This window comes from Carettochelys insculpta, chromosome 2 (genome assembly GCF_033958435.1).
Source record: "Carettochelys insculpta isolate YL-2023 chromosome 2, ASM3395843v1, whole genome shotgun sequence".
Taxonomy (NCBI): domain Eukaryota; kingdom Metazoa; phylum Chordata; order Testudines; family Carettochelyidae; genus Carettochelys; species Carettochelys insculpta.
In genome coordinates, this window is record NC_134138.1 from 54,333,136 (window position 1) to 54,357,438 (window position 24,303).

The 24,303-nt window shown below is 44.6% G+C and overlaps 1 protein-coding gene across 1 annotated transcript; it reads right to left on the reverse strand.

The window, feature by feature from the left end:
• Positions 1-4,246: 4,246 nt before the first annotated feature.
• Positions 4,247-19,887, reverse strand: LOC142008506 (carbonic anhydrase 3-like). The gene is made up of 7 exons (XM_074985709.1): positions 19,687-19,887; positions 19,106-19,303; positions 14,585-14,703; positions 14,031-14,123; positions 10,926-10,991; positions 8,634-8,789; positions 4,247-4,804 (listed from the first exon to the last, which is right to left on the reverse strand). Exons 1-7 carry the CDS (start codon positions 19,727-19,729, stop codon positions 4,685-4,687), a joined length of 795 nt encoding a protein of 264 aa, XP_074841810.1. The 5' UTR covers positions 19,730-19,887; the 3' UTR covers positions 4,247-4,684.
• Between the last annotated feature and the right edge of the window lie 4,416 nt (positions 19,888-24,303).

Genomic DNA, 24,303 nt, shown 5'->3' on the forward strand with positions numbered 1-24,303 from the left:
AGAACAAGAAGCAATGGTCTCATGGGAGGCCAAGGCTGGATATTAGGAAAAACTATTTCACTAGGAGGGTGCTAAAGCACTGCAGAGTTGCCTAGGGAGGTGGTGGGATCTCCATCAATAGAGGTTTTTAAGGGCAGGCTTGACAAAGGCCTGGCTGGAATGGTTTATTTGAGACTGGTCCTGCTTCGAGAAGGGGTTGGACTATAGGAGCTCCTGAGGTCTCTTCCAATCCTAAACTTCTATTACTCTATTATACTATGATTCTAGATCACAACAAGTATTACTGGAGGGAGTAGGAGAGGGGTACAACAGTTGTTGCCCTGTTTCATGCCACCCTTACTTTTTGCATTGCCATGGCAGTGGCACTGCCTTTAGAGCTGGGCACCTGACCAGCAGTTGCTGCTTTCCAACCACTCAGCTCAAGGCAGTGCTGCCACCAGCAGCAGTGGCAGTGACAGGATGAATGATACTATGGGTTACAATAATTTGCTATCACTTTGGGGGTATGTCATCACAGCCTGAAATATTTTTACCTGAAGGCCCAGAAAAAAAGTTTTAGAACTCCTGCCCTAGTTCCATCATTTAATGGATGATCAGCATAACTGGATATACAGCATCCTTTTATAGACTACTGGAATCTTACGTTTATTTGACATTTCTGCCTTTGCAACCAAAAACATACTGACCTCACAGAGACAGATTAACCCTTTCTATTGACTAGGGTTTCAATTTTGATTCCCTTCCTCAGAAGGCTATTCCATGTAAAGGCACAAGATAGAATCTTACTGAATAATTTCTGTCACTTTCAGTAAATGAATAAACATTAAGGCTGTGTCTACACTTGCATTCCTTTTTTCAAAGAGGCATGCAAATGAGGGGAATCGAAAATGCAAATGAGGTACAGCTTTACATATCTGGCACCTCATTTGCATATTCTTCTTTCAAAAGACCTTCTTTTGAAAGAAGAAAAGCAGTGTAGATGCATCTCTTTCAAAAGTAAACCCCATCTTTGAAAGAACCCTTCTTCCTTAAAAAAAATAGGAAGAAGGGTTCTTTCAAATATGGGGATTACTTTTTAAAGAGACCCGTGTACACTGCGATTCTTCTTTTGAAAGAAACTCTTTCGATAGAAGAATGTGCAAATAAAGTGCCAGATATATAAATCTGTGCCTTATGTGCATTTTCGATTTCACTCATTAACATGCCTCTTTTGAAAGAGGAATGCTAGTGTAGACGTAGCCTAAGTGTATTCAGCGATCCACTGGATACTGTGTACAAGTTATGTCAGAGCATTCTGAAGGCCATAGCAAAATGCACGTTGAACATGTTAGAATTGTCACAGTGGCTGAATGCTCAGGATACAAGAAAGGAAGGAAGATCACAGGGCTCATTTGAGAGATGATATGGTCATGAATCATAAGCTAAATGTTACACATAATATAGCAACACGTGCTCACTACAAAGCTGTAATGGAAGCCAAAGCTGTCACACTTGTGGAAGCTTCTGCCAGGAATGATGTAGCCTTCTTATATAAACATTTGCCCAGTCTCACTAATGACAAGAAAGGTCATTCACTTAGAGTGGTCTACCCTTATTCTGCTCAGAAGCAGAGGGTGCGGTGCAATTGCTAAACTTATCTCAAGGTTTTTTCGACCCTGACATTAAGGTCACTGCCAAGTTGACCTTTTCTGCCCAAAATGAACCTTTTTCCCCCCACAATATAATGAATTAAATAAAGACAGATTCATGTTATTCTTATGAGACTTGCTTGGCTCATGCTCTTATTCCACCCGAACATTGTTGAATGACGGCATGTTATATTGAATTGCATAACTACACAGACATATAAAAGTGCATTTAAATACATGCTAACAATGTAAAAATATCTCCCGTAGGTATGGGGTATGTCGTGGGGTGAGTGTCCCACGCCTGCAGGCAAAGTGGTTTTGCAGGCTGGAGGAAGCCTGAGCAGCACCCCTACCAATGAGGGAAGGTTTCTCAGGTGAGCCAATTAGAGGACAGCTTGCTGGAGCAGCCCTGTGTATAAGGAGCTGCTCAACAAAGCAGAGTCAGTTGGGGCCTCGCTAGGAAAGGTGTAGGACCAACTCCTAGCAGGAGAAAGCACTTGGACAGAGCAGTGCTGGACAGGCTCAGGGGAGTGGGAGGGGCTGCAGCCTGATGCCTGTCAGGCTGCTGGTCCTGATGTAAGGGCCAGAAAGGGGTCACAGGGAAATAACCCAGGGAAAGTGAGGCAATTAAGGGAGAGAGGAGGGCAGGACAAAGCTGCCATCAGAGGGTCCATGGGCCAGGACTTAGAGTAATGGCTAGGCCTGAGTCCCTCCTTTTTCCCATGTACTGCACCTAGCCACACTGAAGAGTGGCCATTATGAGCTGTGTCTTGCCCAAGATGAGGGGCTAGTTGGAGGCTGCAGCTGTTTACAGTGGTGGGTGGACAGAGGCAGGGCTGCTGAGTCTCCCAAAATCAGGCAAGAGACTGTCATGGGCACTGCCAGAGAGCGGGGGCGAGTGACGAGAGTCAGAGCAGATCATAAGCTAGAGCACAAAGCAACAATGGATGACACACCAGCTAGGTGAGGGCAGCCTGCTGAAAACAGAGTTAATCCCCATGTGACCAGTAGGAGGCGCTGTGGCAGTGAGTCATGCCCCTGGTTACAGGGTGTCAGGACAGAAAAAGGCATTTTGCATTGGCTCTGATGACTGGTTCCAAGAGACTTAATTAGCACTGACCAACCAGCTTTTATTCAGGCTCATGGAAATGTATTATCTGACTTGAGTTCAGCCTCATACGACTCACTGAATAGCAATCTATCTTCTCAGGGCAATGAAGCTATTAATTCCATTCTTAAAATTTCAGGTTTGTATGGTATAGAATATGGAGGTAAGGTCATGGTAAAGAGGAAATTTCCAAGTGACCCAACAGTCCAGCAGGTTATACGATGTGGTTCCTTGCAGGACACTACAGTTCATGTACAATGGCAGTATTAGAAACGAGCCAGATCAGTTCAGAAAAGTTCAAGCAGAATACTCCTGTGTATATGGGTTTAGATCAAGGCTAGTACACATTCCAGGGACAAGTGAATGCTATTAGGAAGGAGGATTTTCTTAGAAGCAGATGGCTCCAAGCGCTAATTGGTGCTCTTGTGATGAAGCACCATAACACTGAGGAACTATCAAGAGTAACCAAAAAGAAAAAAAAGCCAACAAACAAAAAAACCCACCCCATGATCAAATAGCTAAACATTTTGGCTATGTCTACACTACAGAGATCTTTTGAAAGAAGATCTTCTTTCGAAAGAGTGCATCCACACACACAAGAGCGGATCAAAAGATTGATCTGTGCTTTTGATCGACAATCTCCACACAGCCTCAAGCTCTTTTGAAAGAACTTGCCAGGGATTGAAAAATCAGTCCCCATGAGGACTGCTCTTTTGAAATAAAGGGCCTACGGAGCATCGACACACGTTTTCTTTCAAAAGAAGCTTTTTGAAAGGGGGCGCTCCTCCTGAATTGGGAAATGAAGAGCGATTTTGAAAGGAGTGCCACATTCTTTCGATTTACTTTTGAAATAACACTTTTTGTGTGTAGTCGCTCCACTGGAACTTTCAAAATAACCCCCTTTCAAAAAATCTTCTGAAAAAACTTGCTAGTGTAGATACAGCCTTTGAGTATTACATTCTTCATCCATTTCTAAGTGGTACAGGAATGTGGTGAGGGGCTGAACTGGGCTTTTGCTACCCTCTGCTAGAAGCCCTGCCCAACAGAGACAGTATCCTTTGGGGGAAAATAATGGCAGTGAAGGTAAACTTACAAGAACTGCTTAGGGAGGCGATCCGGCATCAGCTATGGAGGGAGCCAATGAGAACTGGACTTCCAACAGCTGGGAACACTTGGAGCAGACAAAAGACAGCAGACCCAATAGGGCTTAGGTGATTCTATCTAAAGCTGGAGGAAGTATTTTTCCTATCTTAACTCCAAAAGACAGCTTGTTCAGCCAAAGACCTTTTTATTTTTTAACTTTGAGAAATGTAAAGCCCAGGTGGCCACCTTGAGTTGAATATCAATTTATCTGCAGTAAAATTACAAGGAGTTTGCTTGTGAGATGCTCCACTGGCTCAGGTAACGCCAAGACTGATGAATTATGGAAGACATTGACCATTCTTTCTGTTAAATATGTGTCTGTAATTTTTCCTGTCACCTGGTATTAGAAATAAAACCAAAACCAGGATCCCTTTATTAAGTGTATTTATTAGTGTTGGTTATGCTAAGGCAGAAGTGTTGTTACTTCAAGTGCAGTCATGTAGTCCTGTTACTTTTCTTGCTACCATAAGTCCAACAGCAAAGGAAAAGAACATCACAGTCAATTGCTTTTAGAGACTGATTTGAATTCCTCAGAAATATCCATCCAGATGCTATCATTAAAACCAATACAGTTGTTACTGAGATCCAAACATAGATTCCATATTTTCACGTTAAGGTTAGAATTTACCTCAAGTAATTTTGACCTCTCAAATTAGACTAATTGATCCATGACATTTCATTCCAGCATTTCAAAATGAGAAACACAGATCTGCCTCCAGGGGAAGAGCAATAGAGGGCACAAAGCTAACTAGACTTTGAGATGTAGGCATTTCCTCACTTGAAGATACCCAATTTTAGTATAGATTTATTGGAATGAGGCTTTCACCACTCTTCCCTTCAGAGGCTGAGGAGGGCGCCAGTTATCCACCATGGGGTGAATGGGCTCTGTTTCAGCATTGATGGAAAGGCTACGGAGCTTTGCCATCTGCAAGAAAGCAAAATAAAAACGTCAGCATGGAATACACTTGGGGCAAATCCAAGGCACAATGCCTAGACCAACCAGGCCGGACAACCACTAGGAGCTGGGGAAGAATCTCCCTACAAACTCATTGGGACCAATGTACGGGGTCTAAAGGTTGGAATAGCCTCTGGGGATCCTTACACAGTAGATCTGTACAGCAGTGGATCCTCTGAACCTGCCTAGCCTATTCATGACCCATCCCACGTGTCCTTGCACTGAGAAGCTCTGCGAAGCACAAGAGAGAGATATCCCTTGTGTGTCCCTTGTGCTGTGGAACTTAACAGAAATTATCCTTCTTGATTAGGGAGACAGGATAAGAGTAAAGGATGGCAGAAATCATGGCTGCAGCTCGCCTGAAGAATAATTAATAATTTCAAAAAGCAGTGAAAAGTCCTGAGAGGGATTAGTAATCTGAAACAAAAAAACAAATCTGTCATACACCTCGCAGCTCACTTGATGCTGTGTTCAGAATGTAAAGCTGTCTTATTAGGCTGGGGAAAAACAAGAGTGGTCTAACAGGCTTTTGTTCCAGTGAAAGAATGTAATTCTGTTTTAGAGAGCACAGGCATGTGTCTTCCGTTCCATGAGAAATCTGCCTGGTGGAGGTAAAAGGAAAAGACACAGTGAGTGGTTGGAGCAAAATGAGCTCAGTTTGAAACTGGACAGGTGAACTCCGACCTTTCATGACAGCACTTTAACCAGGGCGTAACGAGAGTGACTGGGTTAGGCACTGAGGCTCTCAGTAGGGCTGGGGAGAAGAAAATCTTCCTTTAAATCCACGGAGCAATTGTAGATAGATGGACAAACATGGATATGGTGGACAGATCAAGTTCCACACCTGTATTGTCCAATTCAGTTTTGCCCCAGGCTTATTGTGACGGGGTGTCAGGAGCACAGGTGTGCAGAGGTCTGTAACACGCAAGGGGTGTGGACCACCTATGCAGGAGCTCCAACACCTGTCCTCTCCCACTCAGCACAAGGACTGCACCATGTGCTCCTAGCAAAAAAGTAGCAGGGGAGCTGTCGGGATTCAGTCCTTTGTAAGAAGCCCTTACGGCACGATTTTCCAACACATCTTTTGCTTCGGTACTGTGCTGAGGCAAAGCCTATACCCTGCCAGGGGATTGTAGGAAGACCGAGTACTAGTGCCAGCAATATTATTAAATAGTATGCTGCCTCCTGCAATGCTTGGAATGGGTCAGAAGCGGGACCTTCGGCTTGTTTCTTTTTTGGTTAAAAAATTAGAAGTCTGGGGTTTAACTTTTCTTTGTGTGATGCCACAAGCAACATTTTCCAGGTATTTTCAGGACTTGATAACACTCTCTTGTCTCTTCACCTAGAGGACCCAGCTGGAGGACAGAGCTCAAAGCTGCACAGTTGGAACCAGAGATGGAGCCCAAAGCATCATGGCCACAGCCTGCCCCTCTGCCACCCCAGAGCTGAAGTTCAAAGCCTGAGCTCCACTGCTCCTTGGAAAGTGGGGAACTCGCTGGCTGCCAGCTTCCCCAGCGCCATGCTCGATATGTCTCCACTACAGAGGGAGGCCCCAAACCCTGCTGACACCCCAGCAACTAACATCAAGGTGGTGCATCCTGGAGCACCACGGAGAGGCAACTGATTTGTCTCTCCCCCACCCCTCTTAATCAGGCAGTGATCCCAAGAAAGGCCACCGTAATTGCATTTGAGAGAGATGAGATGTTGAGGCGCAAAGAGCCTGGAAGATGGGGCTCTCCAGCAGGTGGCCAGGCAGGCTGCCAAGAGGCCAGGCAGGCAAGCTGGCTGAAAACCAACCAGGGTTTGAAACCTGCGGGTCAGGAAGGACTCCAATGGAACCCTGCGTAGGTTCTGTTCAAACCACACCCAAATCAAACTGCCTCAGCCATATGTTTAGACTTCAGCGTAATGGCAATCTCCAATACAAAGTTTCACGGACTTTCTTCCAACCAGCTCTAACTGAAAAACCCCTTAGAATTTAAAGGTTTAAACACACATAACTTATGCTACATGCACTAGATGTTGTGCTGGTTTATCTCACTGCAGAAGTAGTTAGGCTAGTGGCTTAAATTCTGATAAGCTTGATGTGCAAGCAGTGCAGGTTTTGGTTTGACAAGTTCCCATTTGAAGTTACATCTGTGACTCCCATCCAACTTCATTTACTACAATCCGGGGTCAACGTAAAGGGAGAGCAGACAGAGAAGGAAGAGAGAGCTACCACTTCTCTCCTGACCGATGTGGTGAGAGCTTCCTTTTTTACGTTACTGTATCCTGCCTATGTCTCCTCCACGTAGCTCAGAACTCTCACTTCACTTCTTGGCCACCTCCTGCCTCCCTGTGACCACCTCCCTCCTCCAGCATCTTACAACTGATTTATGAAACCCCATCCTTGGTATCTGGTAGCCTGACTCTTCCCACTGACATGGTTTAGATCAGTGGTTCGCAAACTTTTTGGCATCATGCCTCCCTCTTGATTTCTGAGAAACCCTCACACCATCCCACCTCTTTTTTACCATGGGCCAGCCACCCCAGCCACCTGCGAGCCACCTGCCTGAGCCCCTCCCCTCCCCAAAAGCCAGGCACTGCCAGCCCCTCATCTAACCCCATCCTCCTTCTCCCCCACAACCCACGCTCACTCACCTTTGCAGGAGGCAGCTAGCTCCACATGGGACTTTGCCAGCTGCCTGCTTTTTATAGCAGCCACACCAGATTGCCCATGTGAAGTGGCAGGGGCTGAGAGCCAAAAGCAAGGGCCAGATCTTTCTTTGTGTGGGAGGAAGAGTCGCCTTGAGCCCCACCCCCAGAATTTTTCATGCCCCCCTAGTTTGGGAAACCATGGTTTAGAAGACAAAACGGGGAGTCAACAACTTTCCAAACAAGGAAGATAGCTAGAGGCTTTGGTCTCTACTGCCATCTGCTGGCACTTGAGTTATGCAGAGACTTGGAAGTCGGAATCATGGGTTGGGTGGCTATGGGCTTGTTTACACTACCACCTCCCTTCAAAGGAAGGACAGTAATTAGGGTGTTGGGAGTTTACTAATGAAGTGCCACCATGCATAGGCAGCACTTCATTAAGCAAACCCCCCCACCCCCCACAACAACTTAGAAGTGTTAAACTTTGAAGTACCGGCATGCATCTAGCCGTGGCTCACCCCACAGCCACCCAACAAGCCCATAGCCACCCAACCCATGAGTCCGATTTCCAAGTCTCCACATAACTCAAGTGCCAGCAGATGGCAGCAGAGACCAAAGTCCCTAGCTATCTTCCTTGTTTGGAGTGAGGAGTAAGGGGACTTGTGAGGAGTAAGGGGACTTTGAAGTTGCCTTGGCACTTCGAAGTACCGGCGGGTGCACCACAGCTAGACACATGCTGGTACTTCGAAGTTTAAAACTTCGGAGTTGCTGCGAGGGGTAATTTGCCTAATAAAGTGCTGCCTATGCACGGCGGCACTTCATTAGTAAACTCTCAACACCCTAACTACCATCCTTCCTTCGAAGGAAGGTGGCAGTGTAGACACAGCCTATGTGTAGCAGCCAGCCCAGGGAAAGCTGGAGTCCAGTGCAACTCTTTTACAAGTCCCAGGGGTGTCCCTAATGAAGCCAACTGAGGAGTTTCTAATGGAAAAACTTAATCCTGTAATTAAAAGCTTTCACTCAGTTTTAACCCAGTCTTTATTCAGACAACTTCCCACTAACTCCAGTGGGAGTTCTCCTTTCTGAAAGGGTAAGGTCAGGATGGCAGCCAAATAAATTTCAAATTGTGAAAGAACTGTGACAATACGGAGGAGATGAAGTGTACCTGGTCTGGGCTGACTACAATAGGCTCCCTCAGAAGAATCCAGGTAATGCACTCTTCACACGGAGGTGTAGTGAAGGAGCCATGGTAAGTCCAATAGTCCCGAGATGTAGGGAAAAGAATTGACGGATCAAAGTTTGCAAAAGGAGCCTCTTTCCCCTTAAATAAATAAAATAGAATTCTCTTTAATAACACTAGTGGAAACAGAAATCTTGCTTAAAGAGAGACCCATGTTTCCATGGAAGAATTAATGGACTGTTCAGTATGATGTAACCAATTGATCTTCTCCTTCTTTCAAACAACTGTCCTGAAATTTATTTTTCTAGAAATGAGCACTAGCCCAAGACTGAGATTATCCATGTAAATAAAATCAGATGAACATTATCAAAATGTCCACTGCTGCAAATAAAGTTTGAAATATGTGACAAACTTTTGTCACCATAATCTACGTTTACCTAACAATTACAACTGTACATGCAATATTTATATCGAAGGTATGTTAGTAACTTGTCTGATACATAAATAAGTAGACCTGATGCAATATATACTTTCCCAAGAAAAAATATGTGTAATGCATATAATTCAAGATACCATGTATTTATTTTGATTTAATTCCTCACCCCATGCACTCATCTTTCTCTGATTTTCTTTAAGTGTTTCAATAGCTACAGCCCAGTTCTGCATTGCTTTGAGGTATGCCTGGTGACTCACTTTGACTCCCCAAAACTGAACATTTACGTTTCCATAGTTACAAAAACAAGGTGTAAACTGTGACAAAGTTAGGGAAACTCATGTGCCATGTCAGGCAGCTAGCTTCACCGCTGTCTTTTTATCATATTAGCTTACTGTGTTCAATCATCTGTTAAGTTTCTCAATAATTTTTGGTTACAGTAGCAAAGCTATTCCATATAAAAGTGCCTGAGTGAGAAAGAGATTAACGGAGTGTTAAATCTGTCATCTTTGGCAGAGCAGAGTGAGTATGAGAGGATAATAAATGACTCAGATTGAATAAGTACGAAGAGGTAGAGTTATGCAAGGACTAGAGGATAAGAGAAACAAATTTCAAGTTGAGGTGACAGAACGTGAGTAGCCAGTGGTGACATTCAGGGCTTGATCCCACAAATCAATTGCACTGTTGTTTCATGTGCTTAAGTATAAGCACAGATTTAAGTGCTCTGCTAGCTTGGGGCCAGAATGCTCAGCAGAGCTCTGAAATAGTTTGCTGATATATCAATATCAGATGAACAGTGAAAAATGAACTTTTTTAACAGAATTAGAATGCAACCCCAATGTAGGTCACAAGCTAATATTTTAGGAAACATCCAGTAATCACATTTACTGCCAGGGTTCAAAAATACAGGCCTGCTACTGTAAATTTTATGCAAATTAAGCTCCCTTCTGTGGGAATTCTGCCTATATAAAGCCTTTAGATGATTAATTAATTTGAAAAACAGTTTAGGATAGGCTTTACAGTCATGTTTGTGTTGATATCAGTGGTGGATGCCCAGCAACTGTGCATTTAGGGTCATGGCACTGAAGAGGTCACATCTGAAGTACTGCATCCAAATCTGTGCCCACCACTACAGAAAGGATGTGGATGAATTGGAAAGGATCCAGAGAAGGGCAACAAAAATAATTAGGGGGCTGTAGCACATGACTTAAAGGAGAGGCTGGGGGATTTGGGCTTGTTTAATCTACAGAAAAGTGAGAAGGTATTTGACAGGAGTCTTTAGCTACTTGAAAGGTTCCAAAGAGGATGGAGAGAGGCTTTGTCAGCAGTGACAAATGGCAAACCAAGAAGCAATGGTCTCAAGTTACAGTGGGGGAGGTCTAGATTGGATATTAGGAAAAACTATTTCACCAGGAGGATGGTAAAGCACTGGAATATGTTACCTAGGGAGATAGTGGAATTTCCAGCATAGAGGTTTTTAAGTCCCAGGTTGACAAAGTCCTGGCTGGGATGATTTAATTAGGGTTGATCCTGCTTTGGGCAGGGGGTTGGACTTGACGACCTCCTGAGGTCTCTTCCAGCTCTGTGATACTATATTCAGTAACTCTGTATTCTATATTCTACTTCCAAAGCACACGTTAGACCTTACAGGAGCAAGAGGAGGAATTAGGTTTCTCTGTAAAGAAAAGAAGATACCCAGGCCCATAGTCACCAGAACGCTAGGACTGCTGTGTTGCTGGAAGACTGCAAATGTTTTCAAATACAGCAGGCTTGCAAATATGACCTTCTACTTTTTCCTACTGCAGCCACCCCGCTACTTAATAGAATACAAACTGTTCTGTTACCTTTGTCTTAATATTATCTATTTCTTCAAGAATTCTCTTCATCTCTGGTTTGGGAGTGTTTCCTACCTGTAATAGAGAAAGCATGAGTTGAAAGGTAGTTACGTCAACTGAATTTGTTTTCCTTCCTCACAAATGCAGTATTAATAGAATTTGAGTAAGCAGCCCCACGGATTGTTATCCTAGGTCTTGAGAATACACTCATATGTAACCAAAGGTTAGGGATTATTGAACTCTTGGTCTCAATCTGGGCTCCAGCACCTATACTGCATTATACAGGTACCAACCCAAAATGTGGCCATTCTAGCCCTTTGTTTATGGTACAGTGTGGGAAAACTTGTTTGTTCACCAAACTTGTTTTTCCAGAGGACAAGGGAAGTCGGACATTGGGATTGTGGAATATTTTGGCAGATTCCCACAGCATGAGTCCAATGGGGCTGAAAGCAATAGGTCTAGAACTTGGGTCCTGACTTGACCTAGCCTCAGCCCCTCCACCGGAGCCCTGGGTTGGCTTAGTCTGTGTGTAGATAGCAAGGGGGTTAGGCTTGAACATGAGGTCCTGCTCTGGACTTATACTGCAGGTTAGAAATATGCACTGAGTTTTGTCTGCCTAAAGATAGATTTCATTAAGCACTTCAAATTTGTGCCTCTTAGTATTGGAGATGTGCCTAAACCAAATTGCTGATCTTATGATAATTAGAATTTGCGCCAAATCCAATCATCATGGTGGGATCCCTTTTCTGGACTGGGCTGAACCAGTGTTCTGCTAATGTTGCATCAATATTTAATAAAGGATGACCCAGGTGAGAGTTAGCCTGGCATTGATCTTGAGCAAAATAATGGAATAGCTGTTATGAGACTCAATTAATAAAGACTTAAAGGTAATGAAGGTCTTTAACATGGATTTAAGGAAAATAAATCCCGTCAAGCCTAATTTGGTATCTTTTTCTATAAGATTACAGGTTTGGTTGGTAAAAGTAATAGGGATGATGTTACACACTTAGACTTCTGTATGTTATTTGACTTGGCTCCTCATGACAATTTGGTTGCAATATTAAATAATGCAAAAGCAACAAAGTGCATAATAAATGGATTAACAGCTGGTTAACTGACAGGTCTCAAAAGCTAACTGTAAACAGAAAACCATCACCAAACAGGTGCATTTCTAGTGGGGTTCTGCAGTGATTAGTTTGTGGCCCCACGCTATTCAAAATGCTTATCATAGACCTGGAAGAAAACATAAAATCACCATCAAAAAAATTTACATTTTGACCAAAGACAGAAGCAGTGGAAAATAATGAAGAGGACAGGTTGCTGACGAAGCAAAGTCTGCATCACTTGCTAAATTGGGCACAAGTAAACAATATCCATTTCATTACACCCAAATGTGATGTCATGCATATAAGAACAAAGATCGATGCCATATTCACAAGCTCCTATCCTGGAAAGCAGACTCTAAAAAATGTTTGGGGGCCACGGTTGATAAACAGCTGAAAGGGAGCTCCCAGTTTGACTCTCTGGCCAAAAGGGTTAATACAATCCTTTAATGCATACGCAGAGGAATCTCATGTAGACATAGGGAGGTTACATTACTTTATGGTCAGCACTGGTGAGACTGCTTCTAGAATAATGTGTCCAGTTCTGGTTTCCACAGTTCGAGAAAAAAGACAATGAATCGAAAAGGCTTCAGCGAAGAACCACAAGAATGAATAAAAGTTTGGAAAATCTGCCTCATAGTGATAGATTCAAGGAGCTCAGTCTATTTAAGTTGACAAATAGAAAATTAAAGGGTGACTTTATTACAGGATCCAAGCACCTATATGGGGAACATATATTTTAGAAGGCTCCTCAGTCCAGCAGACAAAGGCACAACATGATCCAATGCTTTGAAGCTGAAGCTAGAGAAAATCAGACTGCTACTAAGGGGTAAATTTTTAACAGCGAGTATAATTAGCCATCAAAATAACTTAGCAAAGGTTGTTGTGGCTTCTCTACCACAGGTAATTTTAAAATCAAAATAGGACTTTTTTTCTCAACTATAGTCTGTAATTCAAAAAGGAACTATTTCAGTGAAGTTCTATGGTCTGTCTTATAAAGGTGGTGAGACTAGATGTTCACAGTATATCCTTCTGGGCTTGGATCAGAATAAAATCTTGGATTTGAACAGTGAGATGACTTCCATTATGCTCCCTATATAATATTTGATCTTGGATACATCTCTAATTAATTTTAATAAGAAATTGCTGCTTACACTGCTGAGGTAGGATGAAAAGCTCTCTTGATGGGTGACTCTAGGAAGGTTGCCATGAACAGTGGAAGAAGTGACCTGGGGTGGGGAGGTTGTTTATTTGGCTTTGGTGTGTTTTTATTAGGTAAGCTTGAGGCAGATTCTTTAAGTGAGACCTCTGTCATGGAAATAATTCAGTGAGTAACACTGCATAGCTCATTACCACTGAGCAGATTCCCACCACTGACACTACACCCAGAGGCCAGGTATACAATAAAGGAGAAAGTCGACATAACATACACAACCCCAGCTATGAGAATGCACCTTAGGTTGAATTTCTCTGCTGTCCCCACAGTAGGAGGTCAATGGGAGAATATCTTCCATCAACTTCCATTACTCCTCACAACTGAGAGTACTGGGTTTTACAGGAGTGCCCTCAGCACTCACTTTAGTGGGTCCATATTAGAACTCTGGAAGATTGACCCATGGTGTATCAAACCCAACAGTGAGAGTCAACAAACCCAGAGAGGAGGAGAAAGTGAGTCGTGGTTCCCTCACTCCTCAATAAAACATAATTTCAACCTAGTGGAAGTAGTAACAGGAACAGTTTGTGGATAAAGTGAGTCTTATTCAGATACACATATGTCACTCACGAACGAATGTTAACGACGGCACTAAAAGTCTGTTTTATAGGTGAGAATGCATTAAATGTCTGTAGTTCAAGGTCCAATATTATCTCAGTTTATGCATGATTCTGAATATTATTCCCTAGTGAGATATACTGTTGCAAAGTAAAACAGGAACTTTTTCCCTGCAGTAAGCAAAAGAATACAACTGCAACAGTAAGCAACTGAATAAGTAATGAACACTCTCAAACTTACTTGCAGAAGAATGCCCACAACAGCCACGCCATCAGGTTGTTTCAAAGCTCCAGCAAAATTGCTATATTTTGGATTCCAGTGTACCATATGAAGCTTGAACCAAAGAAATGTAAATGTTAGAAATACTGTCATGTAATAACATTACAGGCCCAGTCCTGCATTCCTTGTGCATCCCGGTGAAACAGTTTTGAATGCACAGGGAATGCAGAAGTAAACCCCAAAAGAAAATATATCAGATTTCTTCTAGAGCACTTCCACATGCTTGTGTTTTTTGCAACAATTGCTTACCAACTACCTTAGTTTTAAATGAAGCAATGAAGCTTAACAATTAGAACAGAGAGACTGCACAAAAGAAGATAAAACTTGCTTGAAATGCATGTATTTTTGTTAGGAAAAGCTGTGTTTATTGGCAGAAATTATTCAACACAGGTCCCATTTATGAATAGTCACAGCAGTAAAATATTTCCTACATAAATAGAGAAATACTTGAAAAGGAAAGCAGGAAATGTTGCCCAATTTCCCAGTATGCTAGTATATGCAAAAACAAGTCCCACCTCTGCTGCATATTTCACTCCATCTATAATATGCTCAGAGCCATGGTCGTCGGAAGAACCCCAATGAAAGTGAAGCTGACGCAGCCTGTAGGGTCCTGAGAGTGGTCCACCTCGCAGCACTGTAATTGATCATCGACATTTAACATCAGGTACAGATCTTTTTAAAGAAGCTTTGATTCAAATATAGGCATATACAGTTACCCTCGACAAGCATCAGAGGGGTAGCCATGTGAGTCTGTCTGGGAAAACAACAAGAAATCCCGTGGCACTTTACAGACTAACAGATTTATTGGAGCAAAAGCTTTTGTGGGCAAAGACCCGTGTCATGCATCTGACACGCATCTTACGAAGTGGGTCTTTGCCCATGACAGCTTACTTACCACAGAGGAATCTAAACTTGAAGCTCTTAAGCACCTAAAGCAATTCCAGCTGATCTCACTGGGAAATGAGGGAACTCAGCACCTTGCATGATTGAACCTGTACATGCCTATCACTTAGCTATAGAGTACTATATGATTTCATAGCAATAGAAATTACCATGAACCCAGGTAAAACCACAGAACGTGATGCCAGTTGTAGGACAGATCCCATTCCTCTCTTGGCAGAATGTATTACAGTTTGGGAAGTGTGGGTGCTCAGTAGGGCTCATCATTTGCTAGTGAATGTCCTGTTATGAACTCATAACTTTTTACTGAGGATTTATGGGAATCTTTGTAAAATTGGCCTAGATGAGCTGCACAGTATGACTGCTGCTCTACTTGTGCCAAAAAGTACTACAAACCCTGCCTGTGACCCCAGTAGCACAGTGGCTTTTTAAATTATGTTACAATGTGTTCAGCATGGTCTGTAACTTCTAGCGGAAGGCCTATTTCCTGAAAAAAGAGCAGTAAAAAAAAAGTTAAAACAGATTAATTAAAAAGTGGCTACTGAGCATTCAAACAAACCTTATTCTCTGAACCACGATCTCACAACAGTATTTTTACCTTCCTACAGACTACCCTGGTCTTTCAGTTCTGGGTCTGTTCTGAACAGGTGCTGGCATAAAATAAGCTCCCAGCATCATTTTCATGCGTGAGTTAAGGCAAGAATGCAACCCACGACTCTGGAGGCAGAAAGCTGATAACCCAAGCCAGTGCTTGTGGTTCCAGAAGCCCATGTCTGAAGAGCACAGAAGTTCTGACCTCCAACAATCTCATGGCCATTCAAAGTTAACATTAATAAAATTCTTAAATCCTCCTGTGCATAAGCACTGCTGGCCTCAATTTAATGCTAAATACCGGATATGCTGGAATACCTAGGGATAAAAGATGTGCTATGTACTAAGTGAAAGGCTTAACTTTGCAGTTTGTCTTTAGCTGACATGTGCCACATCCACTGGAATACATATGAAAAACATTGTACTGGCCTTTAACTGTGTAATTCTCGTTAAGTCCTATTGACTTCAGTAACACATAGTGAAATCATCATAAATAATGTGCAGTTATATAAAACATTAATGCCTAGGCGCCCTGGACAAGCGCTGTACAAACACATTACAAAAAGACAGTCCCTGTCCCAAGGAGCTTTCAGGCTAAATGTGACAAAAGACAAGAGGTGGATGCAGAGAGAAAAGGGAACTACAAGGAAACTATGAGGCAATATTGGTGATAAGCCGTGATGTCAAGATACCAGCAGACTAACTGTTGTTAAGTTTTTGGCAGTTGTAGAAGTCTCTGGAGGAAGATTCTGAAGGTGAATAATGAACTAGCTTTGTGGATGTTTACAGGGAGCACCTCTTAAACATAAGCCACAGCATGGGAGAAAATATGAAGGTGCTTGTTTAAAAAATGGAACAAGAAGGCAATGGACTGCAGTCTTAGCCACTTAGTAGCAAGTACTAACAGCTTGATAATGAGAGAGAAATAATAGACATGGTGAAATTATGTCATGAAAGCTGTTTAAATTGAAAACAACAAGATTATATTTAATGAGATGGAGAAAGGGGAGCGAGTGAAAGGGTGCAAAGAAAGAGGGGATGTGATTAAAGCAGCAGACTAGGAAAACAACCTTTGCTGCAAGACTCTGAGTGGATTGAGGAAGGCAAGAGTACGTGTGAAGGCCAAAAAGAAGGACATTGTAGTAAGTGAGATATAAGATGACAAGAGATTGGAAGAATGGTTTAGCTGTGTGAATGGATAAGAAGAACTGTACCAGAGAGGTGATATGCTGGAAGAACTGGCAAGATTTAGACCCAGCCTGGATGAGAAGATCTAGACAGGGGTCTGAATCAAAGATGGAGCCCAGGTCCTGTGTCTGAATGACAGGCAAGATGATGTGATTGAAAAAGGAGATGACATGGAGGCCTGGGACCAAGCGAAGAAGGAGGTGAAGTAGTAACTCTGTTTTAGTCATGTTGAGCTAAAGCTAATGGCTATGAATCCATGAGGTGTTAGAGAGACAGGCCAAGATTTTAGTCTTGTCAGGAGGACACAGGAAGATCTGTGAGTCATCAGCATAGAAACAGTAGTTGAATTGGTTTTTATGGATGAGACTTACAATGGATAAAATGTAGATGGAGAAGAGAAAGGGACAAGGACATAGCTCACTGGAATACCCATAGAAAGTTGCAAAGCAGATGAAAAGGGTCCTCTGAAGGACCCCATTTCACTTTTACTTATGGGTAAACTGAGACAAAGCCTAAATGACTTACTAATGTCCAATAGCAAATCACTGATAGAGCTCTAAAGTCTTCTAGCAAAGTTTCCTAGTTAACAACTAGATAATGTTGTCACTCTGTAAAGTGAGGTGTGGGGTCTAGAACAGATTGCACTACTTAAAAAGAGTATCTTGGTTTTTGGTTCTCTTTAATTTACAAATGGCTTTGGTTAACCTTCTAAAAGATTAGACCAAAATCAAAACCATGCTTATGCTGGACTTTTTTTCTAGTTAAAAACAGCCTGTTTAATTATTGTTTTTTCTTTGTGTTTCTATGATCTCATCACATGCCTCCTATGTATAGCTATAAATAGTCAAATAGATATGGCCAGGTATTCTGGAAACTTTAAGAAAATGGAACAGTATCTTAATGTTGTGATTTGAACTTATTCATAGCATTATTTTGGGTAAAATCCTGAAGTCTTAATTTATTATTATTGTTATTTAGCATTTATACATTGTGCCACAGCAGTGTATGGTAATTTACAGAGGCTATGGCTACTCTGTGGTTGCTATTTTGGGATACATTTGTACCCTGAAATAGCAACCCCACAGCTAAAAACCGCGCTTGAAATAGCAAGGCTATTTTTAGCACAGTATTCCATTTCTGCTACCCCTTGTCATCAGAGGGGTAGCAGAAACTTCAAAGTAGCTGTTTATTTCAAAATTCAGTGCCATTTGGACAGCACCAAGTTCAAAATAAGTTAACCTGAAATAACACACAATTTGCATTATTTTGAGTTACAGCTACAGTGTACCATAGCCAGAGAGAATGAAGACCTTTCAGGAAGAAGGGTGCTTTCGAAAATGGGGTTTTGTTTTGAAAGAACCCCATCTACACTGCTGTTTTTCTGTCAAAAGACTCTATTTCAAAAATGTGATTATGCAAATGAAGTGTGAAATATGTAAATTGGCACACATTTGCATTTCTGATTTGGCTTATTTGCATTCCTCTTTTGAAAGGAGAAGAGATTTTCCAGAATAGCTTATTTCAAAATAACACTGCTACACACAAATGCATTTTGAAATAGCCCTCAGCTATTTCAGACTACAGTAAACTCTGTTTATCCAATATTCAGACAACTGGAATTCTCAATTAACCAGCATTCTGCCCAGCCCCAGCCATCCCCTTCTAACCCTGGCAGTCTCTGAGCATGTGTGTGGCTGTAGTTCCTCCTGTCTCCTACCCAGTGCCCGTTGTCCAGGGCAGCTCGCTGAACAGCTACAGGACAGCAGCTCTGCGAGCAGCTCCCTGCCCAGTGCCCGCTGGCAGCAGCAGCTCCCCGCACCGCACAGCAGAGGCTCCACCCGGAGCAGCTTCCCATGGGGCGCAGCCATGCTCGAGCCACACAAGTGGCTCCCCACCAACAAGGTAACGGAGCAGCAGCTGAACAGGAGAGGGTGCCTGGGGTGTAGGAGAAGATGAACTTTGTTATCCGGCATATTTAAACATCTGGCAACCTCCCAGTCCCGAGGCTGCTGGATATGAAGGAGTTTATTGCAGTGTCCAGGCACACTAGAGCCTATTAAGATACAAAGCCAGTGGACACACCTGACTTATTTTGAAACAGGCTCTATTCTCTTTCTACACAACCCCTATCTTGATGTAGCTATTTTGAAATAGGCACTACTTCTCGTGGAAGGAGGTTTACCGATCTCACAATAGGTTTACATTTATAACCAAATAAAACATGAGAGACAGTAACAAGTGAATGCAATGAAGGGATGGGCAGCAAAAAGAAAATGAGACAACCTTGAGCAGCAGTGGTCCTGGAAGTCTTTCAGTGCACGCCCACTACATGTGGCTTAGAGAAACATAAAACTAACCTGATCTATCAAAGGTGTCATCGAACACCACTCTGCAAGTTCTGCCGTTGTTCAGTACGGTCTTCGCTGCACCAGGATCGTAGCCAACAAACCAAGGGGGCAAAGAGGGGTCATACTGGACCTCTTTGGAATTGATTTCAACAGGTGACTGGTTGTCTCCTTTGGCAAAAGGGTAATATTTGTGCCAGTGCTCAGGTCCTGGGGGAAAATGCAAAGGGAAGTGATGACAATCTCTTCAACAGAGGGACACCCGCTGAACAGGAACACAACCAGTGCTCCACCACACGCATCCGTTCGCGCCCCGCCTCACAGCGGGGCTCTGCGCTCCCCGGGGGACCCCGCGCGCAGCACCGGCCGCGGGAACCTGCCCTGAGCGCTGCCTCCGCCGCGCAGCCCTCACCCCGCGCGGGCCCCGCAGCTGTGACCGCCGGGACTGCGGCGCCGCTGAGCGTGGCGGGAACCGGGGCTGCTGTGGCTGGGGAGTCCGGCCCAGCTCCACAGGGGGCAGCAGAAGATGCAGGAGCCGGGTGGGGCGGGGCGCGGCTGCGCGGGCCGCGGCGGCTCCCCGGCTCCGCACTCACCGTTGTCGCTGTCGTAGCCCCACTGGCAGGACTGCTGGGCCATGCTGGAGGGCGGGCGGGTGGCAGCGGCGCTCCGGGCCGGGCTGCAGGACGGTGGCGCGGCTCCGGCAGGGCCTTTATAGGCTCGGCCAGCGCCATGCCCCGGGGGGCCAGGCCGGGCGGGGCGGAGAGGGGCAGGCGGGGTGTCCGGCCGGCCGGCGCCGGGGGCGGAGAGCTCCAGCCTCGGACCCCATGCGGGCCCCACCCTCCCCCCGGGAGGTGGGCTCGCAGCTGATGCTCAGTCGGTGGCATCTGCGCCACCGCTGCGCTACCGGGAGCGGCCCCCGTGAGCGACGTCCGCGGGGCGAGGGTCCCTGGGCACGGCCCGGGCTTGAGCCTGCGGAGGGCGCATGGCGCGCAGGGCTGGGGACGCCCGTGCCTAGGTGGCGGCGCAACCCAAGTCCCCGCGCGGCTTTGGGCGCGGGCGGGCGCCCCGGCCCGGGTACGCAGCGGCCCTGCAGCAGAGGGAGGCCACAGAAGTGGTGTTGCCTTTGGGGGTTTCCCCGGGGAGCGCGGGACGCAGAGGAGGGACTAGCAGACGGGGCCTGGGCTGGACTCCCTGCGGCACGCGTGGGCATCTCGGCAGTACCAGGCTCCTCCTCTGCGGCCTCGTGAGCCCGGGCCCTTCCAACCCACGGGACACAGCAGTGAGGGTCTAAGCAACCGCACCCGTGGCGCAGCGGAGCCCACCTCATTTGTTAGGGGAGTTACGCCCTCGAGCTGCCGCCCTTGGCAGACTGGCTTTGGTCCCCACTCTATTTCTCCATTCTCATTCAGTGTCTCGCCTTTCCCCATTAATGCATAGGTGTTGCAGGCATCTAGAAAACAGCTTCCAACGTTATTTTAAAATGCATCCGAGGAGGATGGTCCGGGAGCGTCTAAATTTGTTGCTTATAGTGAACTTGAGGGAAAAATAACTACTGGGAATTTGAGAAAGAAAACGTAGCCCACACGCCTCCTGGGTGTGGTAACAACAGACGTAGCCATGTTAGTCTGTATTCTGACAAAACAAACCAGCAGTCCTGTAGGCTTTACAGTGCTACAGGACTGCTGTTTTGTTTCTACTAGGGGTGCGTCTACATTAGGAAATAACTTTGAAGTTACCTTGGAAGTTAGGTGCTACTTCGAAGTAGCCAGCAGAGAATCTACACGTTTTCCCTGAGTTCAAAGTTAACTTTGAAGTAGGGAGCCCAACTTCAAAATCCTTACTCCATTCCCGGGAATGGAGTAGTGCCCTATTTTGAAGTTTAACTTCAAAGTAGGGTGGGTGTAGACACTCAGCTTTGAAGTCTGAAGTAAGCAACTTTCAAGTTATTTTTGTAGTGTAGACGCGACCTGGCTGTCGTTCACTTTCCCATGTAGTGGTACTTAGGCCGCTTACAGAGAAAGAAAGAGTTTCCTTGACAACCTTAACTGAGTTCTCAACTTGCTTTTAGTTTAAGCTGTAGAGGCTCATGCACTAAGCTCTAGAGGTCACAGGTTTGAGTTTGCCTGCGTGCTACAAACCTGCTGTCTCCTCTTGTCTCTGTATGCACATGACAAAACAGAATTTTTTTCCTTACTGAAGGATTTAAAAATCTATGTGGGAAGAATAAACTGATTGGTTTCCACTCTTGAATAAAATAAAACAATCTTTCTTCCCACCTCAACCACTACTGTCAATGTGAATTTGTCAAATTGTTTGGCCATATTGAAAAAAATGCAGATAATTGACATGTCATATTGAGTAGACACCATCATATCTCTAGAGCTATCTAATTGTGCAGGCTGAGCTATAGCTCTTCCATGTTAATCATTTCTCCGTAGTACAAAAATTTAGGTGCCACTATTCCAGTTTTCTCATATTTGACCACGGCTTCCATTCCTGTCTGGGTTATGGTAGCAGGAGACAGATGGCTGTCTACACCATATGGAGATGGTCCCTTTGAGAGCCACTTAACAAGAGTAAGGCTATGTCCACAGGACAGCCTAAGCTTGAAATAGGCTATTTCAGTCTAAACAGGGCAGATGTTGAAATAAAGCTCTATTTTGAGGCATCCCTTAGTCCACCTGCAATGAGATGTACAGGAATGCCGGAATAGCGCACTTGTTGTTTCGGAAAAACATTTCTAAATAACAGGCACGTTTTAAAGACACAGTGCAGCTATTTCAGGATACCAAGGCATCCTGAAATAGCTCTGCTGTGTAGATGTAGCCTAGGAGAGCCCAGAATGGAATACAGTACAGAAGTCCCTTGATTTATGCAAGGTTGGGGTTGCACACACCCTCGCGTAACTTGAATTTTTTGTAAGTTGGGTGGCTGCTTTTTCCACAGCAGAATACACATTCTGCAGCCGGGGAAGCAGCAGGAGCACCTGGAGCTCCTTTGAAAGATGTCCTGGGGTAGAGTGGGGGGCATCTGGGGAGGGTTAAGCCTGGCAGTGGGTTGGGGCCCTAGGTGGGGGGAGGCAAACTAAGCCTGAGGTGGGTTAGGGCTGCAGAGGTGGGGGCAGAGGGTAAGCCATGGCCGCACAGCCCTGCAGAGGGTTAAGCTGGAGCCGCATGCAGGCGGTTGGAGTTTAGCTGGAGCTGGGTGCGGGGTCGGGGAGAACTGGGGCCAGGGGGATTTAAACTGGAGCTGGGAGGGTGGTTGAATTGGGGCCACACAAGGGGGTTTGAACTGAGGCCATGCAGGGCTGGGGTGGGGTTGAGCCAGGGTGGGGGGACTGGGATTTTGCGTTGCGCTTAACTTGCGTTAATGTGAGTTAAGCGCAACTTGAAATCGTGCATTTCGAGGGATTACTGTAAAAGCATCCAGATGACTGGCCCATTCAGTTAATCAGCATGCTGGCTGGGGCCACTGGCTTCAGTCCAGCAGTCAGTTTGGGCTAGCTGCCGCAGGGCTGGTTGACTGGCTGGTCCCAGCTGCAGCTATGCTGGCTGCCCGCGGCTTGGATGGGGCTGGCAGAGTTGGCCAGCCGACTGGCCAGGCTGGTGGAGTGAGGCAGGCTGCCTGCTGACCAGCCAACAAAGAGCAGGGGCAGAACTGGGCTGGCTGACCCCTTATGGCCTGTCCGTTGCCCATCCAGGGGCACAAAGCAAGACCACTGCTGGCCTCAGCTCAAATAACTGGCACATTTTATTATCCAGCATCCCCTGGGAACTGGAGATGCTGGATAATAAAACTTTACTGTAGTACCTCAAAGGAACAAAGATTCAGCTACACCCCCTTTCCCCGCTGCACACACACACTTCGTATTTGACTTAATTCTGGATTTATAGTTCCACCAGGGATGAGTGTTTTAATCCCTTCAGTGAAAATGATTATATCGCTTTCTTGATTCAAGGTGTGCATTTGCTAGTAGAACATCAAGTTTGCAGATTTGTGTTACTTACAGCCTTCAAAGTGAAGTTTAAGGTGTTAATTTTGACCCTTACATCCAAATGTTCAAATATGATCTGCCATATTTCCCCATACTGTAGTGACTGCTTTACTACCACAACTATGATCAGCAGAGATGCCTAAATTCAGAGTCTCCCCAACTTAAATGGGGAGGGTTGCTGGCAAGTCATTCTTGCATCCAAAAATGTTCAAAGCGCTGACGGTGGAGTTCTCTGGGCTGTTAATGTTGATTTCCTATAAATCTTAGAATGCTAGAAGTTCCAGAAGACTGGAGGAAAATACGTGTTGTGCCCATGTTTAAAATGTGTAATCAATATGATCTGGTTAACTATAGGTGTATCAGCCTGAAACTGTTTTGGGAAAATAAGGGAATGACTGATACTGGGAATTAACTAATAAAGGATGAAAGGATAAAGGATTAAATACAATTAATGTCAATTAACCTGAATTTTTAGAAAACAGATTTTGTCCAATTAACTTTGTATCATATTTGAGGAGATTCCAAGTTTGATTACAAGATAATAGTGTTGATGTGATATTCATAGATTTCTGTCAGGCACTTGGTTTGGTACTGAACAACATTTTGATTCAGCAACTAGAACAATATGAAATCAAAATGATAAGCACTAGATCGGGGTTAGCAACCTTTCTGAGGCAGAGTGCCAAAATTTGACCTCTTGACCTCTATGTGCAGTCTGAGTGTCGGTGATACTTTTTAAAGTCACTAATAGTCTTTTATTAATCCACTGGCAGCATGGCTTTGAGCAAGCTGCTGGCTGCATGGTGGAGGAGGGAAGGGGCTGAGCTCCTGCCTCACATGCCGATGAAAATTGGCTCACATGCCACTCTTACCACCCATGCTGGGGGTTGCTGACCCCTGCATTAGATGAATTAAAACTGGGCATGGTGAACAATTGGCTGAACCTGAGCTCTCAGTGTGATGCTATGTCTTAAAGGACTAAGAAGAATATTGACTGGGAGTAGGGAAGGTTATATGAACTCTGTATTGGCTGACCGCTACCAAAATACTGTGTACAGTTCTGTTGACCACAGTTAAAGGAGGATGCTGATAAATTGGACAGGGTTTGTAGAAGAACCATGAGAATGATGAAAGGACTGGGAAATATGCCATACAATGAGAGATTTAAGGAGCTCATTCTGTTTAGTTTATCCGTCAGAAGGTCATGGGGTTATCT